This window comes from Corvus brachyrhynchos, unplaced genomic scaffold, assembly GCF_000691975.1.
Source record: "Corvus brachyrhynchos isolate BGI_N302 unplaced genomic scaffold, ASM69197v1 scaffold209, whole genome shotgun sequence".
Classification (NCBI taxonomy): Eukaryota; Metazoa; Chordata; class Aves; order Passeriformes; family Corvidae; genus Corvus; species Corvus brachyrhynchos.
This window is the reverse complement of record NW_008246056.1, coordinates 2,434,251-2,450,503: the sequence shown is the minus strand read 5'-3', so window position 1 is coordinate 2,450,503 and position 16,253 is coordinate 2,434,251. Positions and strand designations below refer to the sequence as shown.

The 16,253-nt window shown below is 41.6% G+C and overlaps 1 protein-coding gene across 1 annotated transcript in view; it reads left to right on the top strand.

Annotated features, from left to right (window-relative positions):
- LDHB (lactate dehydrogenase B) overlaps positions 1-10,921 on the top strand; it is an 11,957-nt gene extending 1,036 nt beyond the window's left edge. The window contains exons 2-8 of the mRNA XM_008642454.2: positions 428-559; positions 4,748-4,865; positions 5,354-5,527; positions 7,336-7,509; positions 8,780-8,897; positions 9,735-9,858; positions 10,572-10,921. Coding sequence (XP_008640676.1) covers positions 434-559; positions 4,748-4,865; positions 5,354-5,527; positions 7,336-7,509; positions 8,780-8,897; positions 9,735-9,858; positions 10,572-10,739 — 1,002 coding nt within the window. The 5' untranslated portion in view covers positions 428-433 and the 3' untranslated portion in view covers positions 10,740-10,921. The remainder of the gene's footprint in view (positions 1-427; positions 560-4,747; positions 4,866-5,353; positions 5,528-7,335; positions 7,510-8,779; positions 8,898-9,734; positions 9,859-10,571) is intronic.
- The last annotated feature ends 5,332 nt before the right edge of the window (positions 10,922-16,253 follow it).

Here is a 16,253-nt window from a genome sequence, read left to right as displayed (position 1 = left end):
AGCGGCGCGCGCCTGGTGGAAAGGAGCCGGGGAAATCCCAGCCCGCTCCCGTTGGCTCGTGGAGCCGTGTCCCGGAGCCCCGGTGTACCGAGAGGTGAATGCCCAGAGCCCGGCAGCGCTGGTGGAATTTCACCCTCCGGCGGGCGGCTCTGGGAACGCCGGTATCGAAGTGTGCTGCCGAAATCGCCCCCGTTCAGGCCCTGGCTGGGCACGGGGAGGGCAGGGACCCAAAGCCTCGTGGCCGCGGAGGGTGCGTGGGGGTGGTGTGTGGTGACTCATGGCTGGGAAGGAGCCCATCGAGCAAGGGCGGCGTGCCCGGAGATGCCTTATGTAAACCCGGCTGCGGCAGGTGACCCCTCCATTCACAACATGCCTTTCAGCTCCCTCTGGCCCGCTCTGATCCACGTCTTTCCATCTCTCCTCGCAGAACACCATGGCTACTCTCAAGGACAAGCTGATCAGCCCCATCGCGGAGGGAGCCAAGGTCCCCAACAACAAGATCACGGTTGTGGGGGTTGGCCAGGTTGGGATGGCCGCTGCTATCAGCATCCTTGGGAAGGTACGGCTCAAGGACCTCGTGCTCTCCAAGCCCCTGCTGCTGTCATGCTGTGTGCTGCCTGTTCGTCTTAGCAAAGGGTGGGAAATTTGAGAGGTTGGTGCAGGAGTGAACCGTTAGCAGTGACCTACAAGCCTGACCTCCACATTCAGCCTCTCCTTGTTCTCTCACCTTTCTGCCTGTGCTTAGCAGTAAATGTCTCATTAGGCAGAGTTATTTTCCAGGCTGCTGGGGAAATGTAGGGAGGAATGGCTCTGAAGCCCCTGCCAAACCTTTCATTCTCATCTTAATTTTTTTATTCTTCCACCACAAAGCTGGAGTTTGCTTGCTGAGGAGCTCTGCTGGGCAAAGAATGGGGACAGAGCAAAAATCTAGATGAAATATAGGATAGGAATCAGGAGCGTTTGCATTTTATTCTTTTAAAGAATGTGTGCCCTAATAGCTGAAAATACTAGTATCCCCTTCAGTATCTTCTTGATTTCTCTTAAGCCCTTTTTGCTTGTTTGTATGACTTTATTTTTTCTAGAGGGGTGTTAGCTGGTTTTTAAAAAACTAAAAACAGAGGGCTGGACTTAGAGGTTATTATGACTTTTCCTGTTACTGCTCTGTGGGATATTTTTGTGAAATCTCATGGTGCAGTCTTTGAGCAAAGTAAAGGCTTTTAATCAATGAGGATATCTTGTAGTTTTGCACTCTGTTTTTAGAGAATATTGTGAATTAGTTAAATTTGGAAAGACAGATGGAAATTGCAGACTTTTTTTTTTTTTTTAAAGAAGGCATCAACAGATATGCTCTGCTCCCTTGCAGGGGGCGGATCTTAAATCAGGTAGCTCACAGTCGAACGAAAAATCGTGTTTGTACTACTAAACCAGCTGTATTTTGTTTGTAGATGATCCTTCAATGTATTACCCTGAAGATGCATGGTTTAATGCATGCTTAATTATAAAAAAAGACAGTAAGGGCTTTCAATTGCTGATATTCATGAGCCCTGGCAGCAAGGAAAACCTGACAATAAGAACAGGCCACAGTGAAACTAAGTGTGAAACTGATGTGAAAGTGGCAACTAGTTTTTAAAACAACATATATAAAGAAGAAATTTATTGGAAAAACAGTGATAGTTCATTGTGGTTTTTTATATTTATAATTTTTAAGCACATGGTCTAAAATCAATTGGTTTTGAAGTGCTGTAACCTGTGAGGGAGCCAGGTGATGTTACCACAAATTGAATCTACAATTCAGCATTCATCTGTGTTTAATGCACTGCTCTAAGCAGGATCAAACTCTGTTGTCAGATATCTAAGCACAAAGTTTCACTGTTAGTGAATAGTATGCACCAAACCGAGAGTAAAAACTGGTTTTAAATTCTTCAAGCATGAATGATGACATGGAATTTGTTTCGGCCAGGCTTTTGTTCTTTCTCACAGCTGTAAGCTGCAGTATAAAACATTTCTATAATGCAGCCATCTGGTTCTTGTAACTGAATTAAGAGTCATAGACTCTTTTAGGCTGCAAAAGATCTCTTATGATCATTGAGACCAACCATTAACCCAGCACTGCCAAGTCCACCATGTTCCCAAGTGCCACATCTAAAAGTCTTATAAACACTTCCAGGGATTGTGACCCAACAACTTCCTTGGGCAGTCTGTTTCAATGCCTGACCACCCTTCCAGTGAAGAATTTTTTTGTCCTATCCAATCTAAACCTCCTCTGGCACAGCCTGTGTCCTGTCCCTTGTTCCCTGGGAGCAGAGCCCAATCCCACCTGGCTACAACCTCCTGTGGAGAGCCAGAAGTTTCCCCCTGAGCCTCCTTTTCTCCAGGCTGAGCCCTTCCAGCTCCCTCAGCCACTTGTGATGCTTCAGCCCCTTCTCCATCTCCTTCCCTGGACACAACAGAGAGGGCTCCAGCCCCTCAATATCTTTGTAGTGAGGGAACACAGAATTTCAGGTGAGGCCTCACCAGTGCTAAGCCCGCGGTGATGATCAGTGCTCTGGTCCTGCTGGCCACACTGGTGCCATGAAGATTTTTTGCCTTTTTCTTTATACCCCTGTTATACCTTTTTACAACTTCTGTATTCTTAGTGCTTTTTGCCTACATTCTTGGGCTTGTTTGTCAAGCTAAGAGACCAAACATTTTAGAAGCTTCATATCTAGGGATCAGTGTGCCCCAGACCCCAAGGTCCTCTCCAGAACCCATTCTGTAAACCAAGATAGAACCATCCAGGGGAAGGTTCCTTGGGGAGGGGGGCTCACTTGAGCCTCTCATTGGGGAATCTTTGATAGATATGCTAATTAGTAAGACCTATAATGTTATACTGGGTCTTTTGGGGCATATTCAGGGGAGTGCATTTCGATGCATATGACCTGGACGTGTGCACCTAAGGATCCTTAAAATAAATACCAAGATAAAATCCCTTTTCCCCTTCTAACAGTGTATGACTCTTGATTTTAAGACCAGGAAAAGGCATCAACACCATTCCTGATACAGCCAGAAGAACACCTTTGGCCTTTTTGGCCAGCTGGGCTGGCTCATGTTCAGCCACTGCTGACCAATATGCTGTGGGTTTGACTTGTGCAAGATGCTTGGCTGTAATACTGATGTCAGTTTACTGGTGTGGTATTAAATACATAAATTTGCATGACTCTAAAACTTCCACGTTGGTTATTTTTAGCTCCTGCTCAGTTAGAGGCAAATCACTGATGTTGCCATACTGATTTAGAAATGGAAACATCGCCACAGTCACAAATCAGCTGCTCTCAACGAAAATATTTTAAGCTGAGTTTGTGTGAAGCTTCACTCCTGTGTATGGTAATAAAGAGATGAAATCTCCTCTAGGCAGGTGATGCAAATTCTTGAAACGAGTCACTGGAGAGGTGTTCCAGGTGCTTTTCTGTTTTAGTGAGAATTGGCTCCTGGATCCTGTAGAGTATGGGGAATATTGGTTGCAAGTTCTAGACTGCAAGTCCCGTGTGGTCTGCCTGTGGGTGTATAAATCCATCCATAATTGTACATGTGCACACATTATTTCAGATTCTGGTTGCACTAACTTCTTAGTTTAACACCAGTGACTTCACTTAAGGATTCTTTCTCATAGTGTTTAAACAACTGAGAATAATTTTAACCTGCAGGCTATTTTGAAAACAGAAAAAGTACAAATACAGATTCCTATGCTTTTCCTTCATCAGTTAATAAAATCAGCTGCTAAAGGAATCAATGTAGAAAAGCAATTAACTAACATTATTTTAAAGTATGAAATAAAAACTTGGAATATGCCTGCTGTTAAATATATTTTCCACAGGAAAAACTGTGTATTCTTTCACGTTTGAAGTATTCTAGTTGCAAAAAATGGCTTACCTGCCTTCAAATGGGGTGTAGGTATCTAGGAAAATAAAGAGAAGTAGTAGTCTTAATTTCAGTGTAGTTTTTTGCATGGTAAGCCTTTAAGGACAGTGGAATTTACCAGGGTAGTAAACGTTTCTGTCAAAAGGCAGTAAATGTTTGCATTAGAGCAGAAAGCCTTTCTCTTCCAGCCCCATATTTCAGTGTTTTCCTGTTCTGAGGCTGTATGACATTATCTCCCAACCTATTCTGGAAAACAAATACATGGCTAAATCTGTTCTGCAACATAAATACCACACAGAAAAATAGCTATTTTTCCTGTACAGAAAAATAGCTAAAGAATCTGTTTTCTCTCAATTTTAGTATTGAGGAAGTCTGTTCCCATTGTATATTTTTGTGAAATGAATTGACTGATGGTATGTTGAAAGAGAATACTTATTTGATGATTATGTGGTGTCTTCCTTTAGATATTTAAATATTTAAAACAGGCTTAATTTGCTGGATAGATTTAGAGGGTTCCTTACAACTCTGAAAGATGGAACTTTTTTCCAAGGGTAATAACTAAATTAAGAAGAGCTTTCCTAGCAGAGGGTTGGCTGTGCATGCAAACTCCCCACAAATGATACTTTTTTTGGAAAGTCAGTGAGTTTCATGAACCTGTGCTGTAGTAGCCTCTGACTTTGTGAGATACATCAGAACACCGAGGTAGTGTTGTCCCACTGGTTTATTGGGAGAAGAGATGCTTTTCAGATGGGTGAAAGGTGTTACTTTAAAATGCTATATGGCTGAGCTCTGGGTTGACTTTAAAATGCATTTGATCTGCTTTTTTGACTCCAAATGTTGTTGTTTTCAGGGTCTTTGTGATGAGCTTGCTCTGGTTGATGTTATGGAGGACAAACTAAAAGGAGAAATGATGGACCTGCAGCACGGGAGCTTGTTCCTTCACACTCACAAGATCATGGCAGACAAAGGTTCACCTCCATTTCTTTAACACATATTCTGTGACTTTGCTTAATAGAGGAGAATTAGTTGTGCAATCCTAAAGAACTCTCAGGATTTGGTATTGAAAATGTGAAGTGTGTCAGTTGGGGTGAGAGTTCAGATGAACACCATAGTGGGAGTGGCTCTTAAGCCAGACTCTCTCTTACATCTCTTTACAATTTGGGGCTTGTTTAGTAAAACTGATTTTAGTGAAACTGTGTGTAGAAGAAATAGTATTATTTTCACGGTGGAAATAAGGGTCAGAAAGGTTAAATGTACTCTCAACACCCACATACTGATATATCAGGTCAGTGTTACAAGATGGTGCTGGCTTTCAAACTGATGTCTTGTGGTTTTGGGTTTGAATGCAATGCACAGTGCAGAAGCTCCCTGTAACTCCTGTGTTAACACAGTGCTACTGGAATTAGTGGAATTATTTTAAACCCTCTCTGTATCTGTTCCCCTGTGCTCTGCTTAGACTATGCTGTCACTGCCAACTCCAAGATCGTGGTGGTGACTGCAGGAGTCCGTCAGCAGGAGGGGGAGAGTCGGCTCAACCTGGTGCAGAGGAATGTGAATGTCTTCAAATTCATCATTCCTCAGGTCGTCAAGTACAGCCCCAACTGCACCATCCTGGTGGTTTCCAACCCAGGTAAGGCAGTCTTTTGCTAAATACTTAAAAATTTGCTTTGACAAGGCAAAACTCTAGCTAGTTCTCAGAAAATCTCTTCAAATACAAATTGTTGAAACTTAATAGCTTTTTGTGGACATCTGAGAATACAGACAAAATACTCTGTACTTTCTGATGCTCTCTTTATTCAGAACTTGTCAAGGTGTCCATATTTTAAAAGAATGCTTTGTGATAAATACTTAAGTTCTTTCCATCCTTTGGCTTAAGCAGTAGGAAGTTCAAATTTTTTATCTCTAATAGATAGCTTTTGTGCCTGGATAGGATAGGGCTGTTTTTCAACATGAAGGATTTGCCCTATAGTCGTGGCTGTATTTTCAGGAAAAAGAATTTACGTGCTGAAGCTTATGGTGAAACAAGGGCTGGCTGTACTACACAGTTCAGTTAAAACAGAAAAAGAGTTAATTATGCATATTTGTGTGTTCATTTGCAAGTATCTCATTGCACTGAGACAGCTTGGATGTTTGGATGTCCAAAGGTGACTGTAAATGTTCTGATGTGCTTTGTAGGGTGTCCCTGTAGGGCTGTCTTTGCTTAATTCAACATCTGAGTGAAGCCAGTACTGAAGAGCTGTGATGAAGTTACACTGCTTTTAAAGATAACCTGGCAGAGTGGAACCAGTGCATGTGAAGCTTGCTGCTCTGCTTGGAGTTGAGTAATTAGCTGGTGTACAATTAGCCAGTGTTCTGAGCGAATACAGTAACTTGCAGCAGTTTTAAACATTTATCTAAAAATCAAACTGAGACAAAGATCAGGCTGTTCTTGTTCCAGCAAGGATGAATTCAACCTGTAGACTTCTCTCCAGCAGAGCAGCTTCAGGAGGAGAATTGCATGTTGCTTTTTCAGAATTATTTTTATAATCCTTTGTTTTCTTAGTGTGTGGAGTTTTGTCCACAAGTTTTATATATTGAAGGTCACTGTGAGCCCATGAGAAGGGACTTCAGGGGTGTAACCTTGATGCCCTTCCCTGCCCCAGCTGAAGCTGTTGGGAACATGCCACTTGTGAGGTTTGAACGGTGCTTTGGTATCTGAGCAGAGCAAATGATGCATTTCAGATCTGTGTACACAAATGTGTTCCCTCCTGAGAACTGCCTGGCTCCTCAGAGCTGGAGTCATAATTAATTCCTGCAGCCTGGTTATGATTGTTGCTTTGAGCTGTGGATTAGAAGTTTTCTGCTCACATACTTCTGTCTGCCCTACCTAGCTTTGGTTTTTTTTTTTTCCTAAAACTGTATTTTTAGAAACACATGCAGCTAAAGCACATTGCTCATCTGGCTTTTCATGCTGCAGAGGTGATAAATGCAGAAACTGCTTGGTGCACAAATCCAAATCAGGAAATTAAACTGAAGGAATTACCAACTACAAAGAGTATGTAGATCTCAGACTTTTGATTCTGAATTGTTTTACCTATTGTGATGGTGAACTGGAAGAGAACATTTCTTCAGGAAATTGCTGGAATGTTTTAGCCATGTGAGATCAGTCCCAGTTCTGCACGCCCTAGGGCTTTAACTGTGACAAAAAATAAGTGTGTCCAATTTTAGCTGGTAGGAATCTAAAGACCACCTTTGAATTTTCTTAGGACCCATCAAGCTACTGATCAAAATTTCAAGTAGTGCCTCTATTTTAATGCCCCAAATAGTCAGATCCAAAATTCATTGACCGGTGAGCCCAACTGTGTCCTCCTGATTGCCCTGCTACACTCAGTAAGGTAATTGTTGGAGCATTCTTGATGTGAGTGGAGTTTCATTTGCCATGCATGCTTTTCCTTTCAGTGGATATATTAACCTATGTCACATGGAAGCTGAGTGGGCTGCCAAAAAACCGTGTGATTGGAAGTGGCTGCAATCTGGACACGGCCAGATTCCGTTATCTGATGTCTGAGAGACTTGGGATCCATCCAAGCAGCTGCCATGGCTGGATCTTGGGAGAGCATGGTGATTCCAGTGGTAAGGAGTAGTTCTGTTCTCCTTGGGAATGAGCAATATATCAGATGTTGAGGCCTGAGGTGTGTTACAGGATTCTGAAGGAACAGCTGCAGCTGAGCTCAAGTAACTGGTACTTTGCTGTATTTTTATGAATATTAGAGTTGAGAGAAGTCTAGGGAATCTACCTACACATATTTAACAAATGTGAGTGTGGCTGTATGATTAAAGCCTGAACTGAAAAGGCCAATTTTGTGAGTGAAGTTGTGTCCTGAAGGCTACAGCTTGCTCCTTCTCTTTATCCTCAGGAGTACCATTCCATAGCCTGTAGCACAGTTTTCCTCTGAAAGCAGTATCCACACTTGCTAGGTCAATAGCAGAGCTTGTTGCTCTAGCAGTCCAGATTCAGGCTTACAAAATTATCCCTTACCTTATTCCATGACTTCTCTCCTTGCTGTTGAAAGCAAAGATAGTTTTAAAACGTGAAATCAAAGAAGTTTATCTGTCTTAATTCAGTTCCTGTATTTCAAGTCTGAAATGATGCAGCAGAACGTTTATGTAGATTGGTACTGCTTTATATTTTCATGCTGTGTATTTCTAAGGGAGCCACCTCTTCAATGTCCCATTGCATTTGATCGAAGTACAGTGTCTGATGAACAGCAGCAGTTGTTGTAGCCAGCCCTACACCAATGAAAGCAGAGTTTGGCTGAGCACATGCAGAGTTTATCCTGTGTCATTGTCACAGCTGCTTTTGCTTTAAAGTAACTCAGAATTCCTACTTACTTCCCAAGAACAGAGACTGTTCCTGCCTCTAAGCTTCCAGGATGCAGGGAGAGGTGCAAATCCCTGTCTTGATATTCTAAGTTTGCATATTGCTACCCTCTTATTCATGTAAATAAGAATAGACTTCTTGAAGGCTAGCCCTAATACTGATTAGTGAAACTGCAACTACCTCCTTGCTGCAGTTTTGAGTAAAATCTGTTTTAAAAGGCTGGGTAGCTAAGATGTGCCTTTTTACTAGAATTTGATGATTCTGACTTCAGAAACTTCCACGGTCTGAAAGTTCTGCTGTCACATGTTAAAACTGACCTGTTAAAATGCCAGTACTAAAATGGTCTCATATTTCACTCCCAGAGTTCTCAGATTTAACTGTAGCTAAATAAAAACTTAAAACCTGCCTCAGCCATTGTTGTGGTTCTGGCTGCTCCTACTTGGTTTCCAATTATTTTACCTAGGAAAAGTGGAGGGGGAGTTGTCAACTGCTCCTGACACTGATGTCCTGCCTCTGTTGCAGTGGCTGTTTGGAGTGGAGTTAATGTGGCAGGGGTTTCCCTCCAGGAGCTGAACCCTGCCATGGGAACTGACAAAGATCCTGAGAACTGGAAGGAGGTCCACAAGCAAGTGGTTGCAAGGTATGATGACCTGAGGGATAATGTGGGTGGATGCCATGCTGACAACAGCTTGTCTGCACTCTGCCTCTACTCTGGTGCAGCTTTTATGCCCTCTTAGGTAGAGGGTTGCTTGAGTGAGTGGGACTGCTGGTTTAAAAACAGAAATGCAGGATTTCAGCTGGTAAGATGTTATCCTGCAGTGAGACAAGCTATTGCATAACAAACCCACTCAGATGCTGGAGCACCTAGAACTGTGTGTGCTTGTTTTCCCACATGGAGCTGCTTCAGTGGGTAACTTTGTTCAGAGGGCACAAGAGCAGGAAAAGGTAGGATGTTTCTGTGAGCACAGTGTTGGGTTTGGGAAAAATTCTGTTCATGGATGCAGGAGAGTTTGTGTACAGCTGACTACATGTTGCTAAGTCTTTTGTGAAATGAGTGTGCACTCAGTGGGATAAAGTGTGTGCAGATGTTGGCTAAAAACCTCAGGATGTAGTGGTGCTTTGACTAAATGTTTGCCTTTTCCATTGTGTCCCTGAGTGAAACAGAGAGCTTGTCAGGTATAGGTGTGGTTTTCTACTTAACACTAGGATCTCTTCCTAGATGGGAGCTAATTTTGTTTTCAGCTAATCCTGCGAGAACAACAGGATTCTTTATTATGCATATGGGATAACGTAGACTTTATGCTTTATCTTCTAATGTTGAAACACATAATTTGGACATTTTAATTCCAAAACTTACAGTGTTTTGCAGGAGTTTGAAAATTTTTAAATGGGTAGGATTCACTGGTTTTAAGACTTGTAATTTGCAGTGTCTTGCGTGAAGACATCTTAATGCAGTTGTATTTCAATGTTTCCTTAGTGCCTACGAGGTGATCAAACTAAAGGGATACACAAACTGGGCTATTGGCCTTAGTGTGGCTGACCTCTGTGAGACCATACTGAAGAACCTGTGCCGGGTTCATTCAGTCTCCACTCTGGTAAAGGTAAGTAGTGGGGGCTAATTGGACACTCTGGCTCATTTTGTTGTTGTGGACAAGCTAAATAGTCTCAATTAGCAACGTGCTAAATGAAGGAAGCTTTGTAAAATGCTCCTTTGAATTTCAAAAAGGAGCTCACTACTGTTGGTTTTTCTAGGCTGACCTCTTTAGCCTGTTCCTCTCACAGGTATGGAGCTGAAAATAAAGTTCTCTATGCGGTACTACCCTTGTGTGAAGCTTTGCCATGTGTGGCATGCAGATTCCTTGAAAGGAAGTTTCAGTGTAAAAGTGGAAGACTTGTTGGAAGCCCATCTGTGATTCCAGGAACCACTGCCTGGCAAAGGTGCTAGGGAGGAGAGCTGTGTCCTTTTATAGCTGGTGTAACCGGCTCCACAACCCCTGCTGCAGCAAGGGCTCTGAGCAGGGGGAACCGCTCCCTCTTTTGACCTGTCCTGAATCTTTTCAGCTCCTTGCTGTATAGAACTAAAAGTGAGAGGTTTGAAGGTGGGGTTTCTGCCACCAGCTGTTTGGTATTGCCAGGCATTCGGTCCAAAACAGCTCTATACTGTTTATTTTCTCAAATACATCATGGCTGAAATTTTTCTCCAGGTTGTAAAATGATGGATTTTGAGCTCTGCTCTCAGGAGGTTCCCTGCAATACAAACCAACCCCAGATCCGTGGTGAGGGGCCTGTGTTTGATCTCTTTTGTTTGTGGCAGGGCATGTATGGCATTGAGAATGATGTCTTCTTGAGCCTTCCTGCTGTCCTAAGTGCCTCTGGCCTGACGAGTGTCATCAACCAAAAGCTGAAGGACGATGAGGTGACCCAGCTGAAGAAGAGCGCAGACACACTGTGGAACATCCAGAAGGATATTAAGGATCTGTAACTCATGAATGTTAGGTTCCAGCAATAGGAAAACAGCATGTTGTGTTCAGATGTGGGCTCTACTCACTACACATCTCAATGGTTAACATTAAATGCTCTTCCAGACTTTCGTCCATGGTAGCTAAACTGACGCTTGCTGTAACGCACAAACCGTACGAACAAATAAAGCAATTTTCAGGCATCTCTGGTTGTCCTAGTGACTCATTTTCAGTATGTCAATTACTTACCTTACACTGGCATTCTCCTTTAATGTTTGCCACAGACTGCATGGGAGTATAGACTTGATGTGTCCTTTTAAAAGGATAGAAACAAAGTAGTGATAATGAACTGGTGTGATTTCACTAACGCCACCTTGCTGCAAGGATTTTCTCAGTCCAAGTGCTGACTAAGTGTAGTTCATTCCCAGAACTGTTTCTGATAGAGAACTTCCTATTTTTTACTGATGGGTAGAGGAAATGGAATGGGCATTTGACTCTGTGCAACCAGCCAGAAATATGCCAGCAATAAGGTTTTGTATGCTACTGGCCTAGAAGGAGTCCCATAGATCCTTCTCTCTTCTGGATTAAATTCTTTGCTTGTTAATGGTGTCTAGTTTTTTATAATGTTTGGAAAAACAAAATTATTTTCTATTTAGTTATCCAAAATTCAAGACTTTTTCTGGACTTAGGCTGAAATGTTGTAGTTACAGTCTTATTTATTAAACAAGCCAAGTTGGGTCTTAAATCTCTAAATTTCAGCATGATTGTTAAAATCTTTATATACTTGGAGGGGGAACAGTTTATTTCTTAATCACTTACTGTTACGGAGTAAATACCATAAAATGAACTGCTCAACCTAAATGTCCAGGGGACAGAGTATCAAATCCATCTGTCTTGTGGGGCCTGTAAGTTTTGTTTCATAACAAAAGGTCTGAGACTATGCTGGAGCAATTTAAAGCTCTTTTCTACCTGCATTAAAATGATTTGGATATTGGACTAAAACACTTTCACAGGCAGGTAGCTTAATTTTTGTAGTTCCTTTTTAAAGGGAAGATCATAGAAATGTTGTTATATTGCAGGATAACTCTGTGATTCAGTAAGGCTCATGTAGTTACTGAAATATGCATGGGATGCTGCTGGCAGCATTATTTACAAAGGGTATCCCAGGGAGACCTTGGGACATGTTTTATTCTTAGTTACAGGCTAAATTCCAGACTTCTTTGCCAGTAGGAGGGAGAAAATTATATTCTCTGCTTTCCTAGCTTGGTGTGGAGATCCTACTGGAAGGCTTTCCACACCTGGATGGATTAAAGTTCCTGCTAAGAACTGTTCCTGATCGGCTGTTACACGGTAAATGGCACAAGCTGCTGCTCTTTTCAGGACACATCCATTAGGAAAATTCACCTGAGCACATTAAGTACAGGAACCTTGCACAGTTCCTTCCTGGCTTTGTTCTTACACTGTCCTCAGTTAATGAAGTAATTCAAAGTTGTGTTGTGGGACCTTATCTTGCAGGATTGAGTGATGTGCATGAAGAGGCAGCAGCTGTCTCAGAGAACAGGGGGCCCTTTCCCCTTCTGGTGGTGATGATTGATTTTTGAAGGTCACAGTAAATGACTTCTCACTGATTGCATCCTCACCCATTAAAATGTAGGATCAGATCCTGTTCTGTGGTTGGCAAACTGAGACCCAAAGGTACATTTTGAGTGTACATGGTCCTGGTTCTTGAGCTGGGAGGATTCTGTCACCTGCTGTCTGTCAGATAACTTCAATCCCCTCCAGATCCACAGGGGAGGTTTTTTTGTTAGTGATCATAGACTTAATACAAGATACTTAGTGCCTAGACATTAAGCAACCAGAGAGCTAATGACAAAATCTGTTCTGTTAAAAGACTATGTGGATACAGGTGAAGGAGGGAACTGAAGGAATGAAAAAAACATTGGTTTGCACGATGAGAACTTTTCTCAGCACATCAGCAACCTCATTGTACTACTACCTTTTTTCCCTTTATACTTTCCTTTTCTCAACTTCTACTTTTGGGGATATGACATCATGAAAGAAAACTCTAAAAAAATTAAGCAGCAGTGAATAGGCCTCCTGGGTGTTATGGGGGATTAGTTCCAAATGGTTAAATAGGAATGAGTATCCTAGGTTAGTGGATTTTAAGATTTCAGAAATAGGCTCTTCAGCTATTACTTGCATCCACTGATGTTTGTAAGCCCTATGCAAATACATCAATTACATTGTGAGTATTTTTTGTTAGGAGTCTTACCACACAATCTTGTATCTTCATTGCAGTTGCATGGCTGTAGAATAGCTTCCCTGTGTGATTATACAATACCAGCCTGTCACCTCCTGTTACTTAGAGTCTATCCACAGTATAGTCTTATATCAACCATATAAATTCCTAAATAACAGTATTGCTGTAGGACATCTGTGTGGTTTTATCCAAATATAATAGGCTCATGTTTATCTTCTGTATGCTTTGTTTGTCCAGGCCGTTGATACATGAACCTTTTTCTTGTTTTATCCCAAGAAAGGCAATAGAGGTTTTTAGCCACATTCTGATGTGTCAAGAGGTACCTTGGTCACTTGTTGGTCAAACAGAGAACATTGTGGTGCTGTTGGACAGAATAGTGCAGCCAGCAAGAGGAAATGCTTCAGAACACTGAGGACAGCTTGCTCTGCTCACTCACACAGGGTAAGATCAGTAATGGTATTTTAATTGCCATAAGGCTCTGGACCCCCTTGCCTTTGCAGGTGCACAAATACTAGCTGCAGAATAGAAATCTGGTGTGACTACCCTGCAAATGTAGATGTTGACAGACAACAGAGGCACAAGGGATTTTACTGACTTTTAGTGTTAAACCATGTACTTTTGTATTAGTCAAAGGATAAAATTGGGGCAGGGAATTGAAGGCAGGTTTGAACAGTGAGACAGTGTTAAAAAGAAAACAGCTGCAGAGGATGAAAATGTTTTATAAATGTATTTTGAAGACTTTTAGTGCTTATGTGACTTTCATACCAGCTGAATTAGAACTGTGGTTTATGGTAAGTAGGTGACTTCAGTTGCTCACAGAGTTCCTGTTATCCTTGTGTTTACACACTTCGTGTTAGCCTTGTGCTGCAGAGAAATGCTATTTCCCTTGATTTACAGGTGTAAGTCAGAACAATTAAGCCACAAACTCTCAGTGGAATGTAGATGCTGAACTCCCTGATGTCAGTGTGACCAGTAGCCCAGAAATATTTAGGAGCCAGGTCCTTACATTGTGCTCCTGTGGCCTCCAGGGCAATGCCTAATTTTGGGCATTTCTTTCTTCTATAAACACTTCTCCCCTAATGCATGTGTGTGTATCCAGCCTTATGCAAGACAAAACTTCCAAAGCCTTTCAGACTACATTAGGCAGGGCGTTCCTAAAATCCACACCAGTCCCTGTGGTGTACTACATTTTTATAAACTGCTCCTGAGATACCATTGCTGTGTGAGTTGTTATTCTGTGCCAGCAAGGGAGTTGTGGAAATAATTAACTTTAGAATAGTCTGTTGGAGAGGTCGGGCTTGGGAGGGCTGGATTTGCTCAGTATCTGAAATGAATAATTTACCTGCAACCATAAGCAACAAGGACCAGGCAGTGGCTATGCAAAGTAAGATTTCTGAGTAAATACTTTCTTCTCTATGGTCTTCTCTTTAATAGCTCTCCAACGTTATTTAGGTGTGTTTACATATTTAATACCTGAGGTAAAAAATCCAGAAAATTTGTCAAAATAGCATGAAGGTGGATTCCTAGCAATACTGATTTCTGGAAGGGAATTTTGATAATTCTTGCTCTGTGAGATACACTAAATGAATATACAAAGGGAAGCAAAAAAACCATTTTGCTTGAGATATTGTTTTCTCTGTGATGCTAATTCTGTATTTTGGGCAATAAGACAGAAATACAATGATTTCCAAAGTCTCTGTTCACTCAGCAGTCTCCACCAGTAGTAGATACTGCAATACTCTCCCAGTATCACTGGGAATCAGGCATGTCTAAGAACCATATCAAACTCATTTTCCTACCCACATATGACAGTAGAGGAGTCTCTGATACTCTGACTGAAGATCAGTCTAGAAAAGTATGTGTTGAACTTCAGTTCATTTTACTGAGTTTGTTTTTCCCATAGCAAATTGCTGTGCAGAAGGAAATAAATAATTTAAAAATTACTTTTGTACTGGTTTGATTCTGCACACTGTAGGGTTTTGTTTGGTTGATTTGGTTTGTTAAAGATAAAAGACAGAAGAATAAGCAGAAATATCTTTTTTTTATATGCTTCAAGGGCATTCAGGTCAGTAGAGGGGCTCTCAAAGAGGCAGAATAGAAGTTAAGAGCACACTGACCTTAGCTCAAGTGCCTCTATTCCACAGAGTAGGATTTATGCTTAAGTGCTTTGTTGAATGGGGTTACATTTCAGTATGTTAATCTGAAGGGTTATCATGGCATAATCTATTTTTTATAAAATCCTCACTATACTTCCATAGCTGAATGAATGGAAATGCCTCTTTCAGCACTGCACCTCTGTCTGCAGCATAGTCTTTCAAAGCATGGAAACCTTTGCAACCAGAGAGGTAAAATCATGTAGTGGCCACTTGCTGCCAGCCCTGGCAACAATTCTTCCAAGGTCATACCAGAGAAGAAAGATACTAAGAAGTCACACCTAGCCTGTGTCTTTTAACAGGGAAAAAAACCTCAACCCAAAAAACAAAAAAAAAAAAAAAAAAAAAAAAAAACAAAAAAAAACACAAAAAAAAACCAAAAAAAAACCAAAAAAAAACCCAAAAAAACCAAACCCCAAAAATCACAACAAAAAGCAAATCTGAAAAGAGTTGACTTTGATGTAACAGAAAGGAAAAAGACCTATTGTAAGCAAAGGACTCAGGACAAAACCAGAAACTTCCGGAGAGTATAGTTACAAGAGCAAATAGTGGCAGGATAAGGGGGAATGGAATGGTTTCACAATGTCAGAGAGCAGGTTTAGATTGGGTATGAGGAAGAAATTGTTCCCTGTGAGGGTGGGGAGGCCCTGGCACAGGTTGCCCAGAGAAGCTGTGGCTGCCCCTCTGAGCAAGCTGGGATAGTGGAAGGTGTCCCTGCCATGGCAGGGGGTGGAACCTGGATGATCTTTAAGCTCTGTTCCATTCTGTGATTTTATGATATTAAGCAAGTGAGGCTTCGATCTCTCCATGATTGCAACGTTTAGTTAAGGAGAAAATACCACAAGTTACACCAACATACTGACAATTTCCCATGCTAAATATGACACAAACACTGTGCTGAGCTCAGAAAACAAATTACCAAAGCAAATATGTGTGTGTATATCTATGAAAGTGTTTGTGTCTTTGTACATGAGTCTGAATTATAGGCAAGGGCATGGCACTGAACAGTAGAAAAGAGGCAAAACACTGGATTAGTCTTACATTTTACTTTTTCAAGTTAGAGCCATATCAGGCATCATATAGGAAATCCTGGTGCCTCTCCTAAGTTTTTTGCATGTGCCATG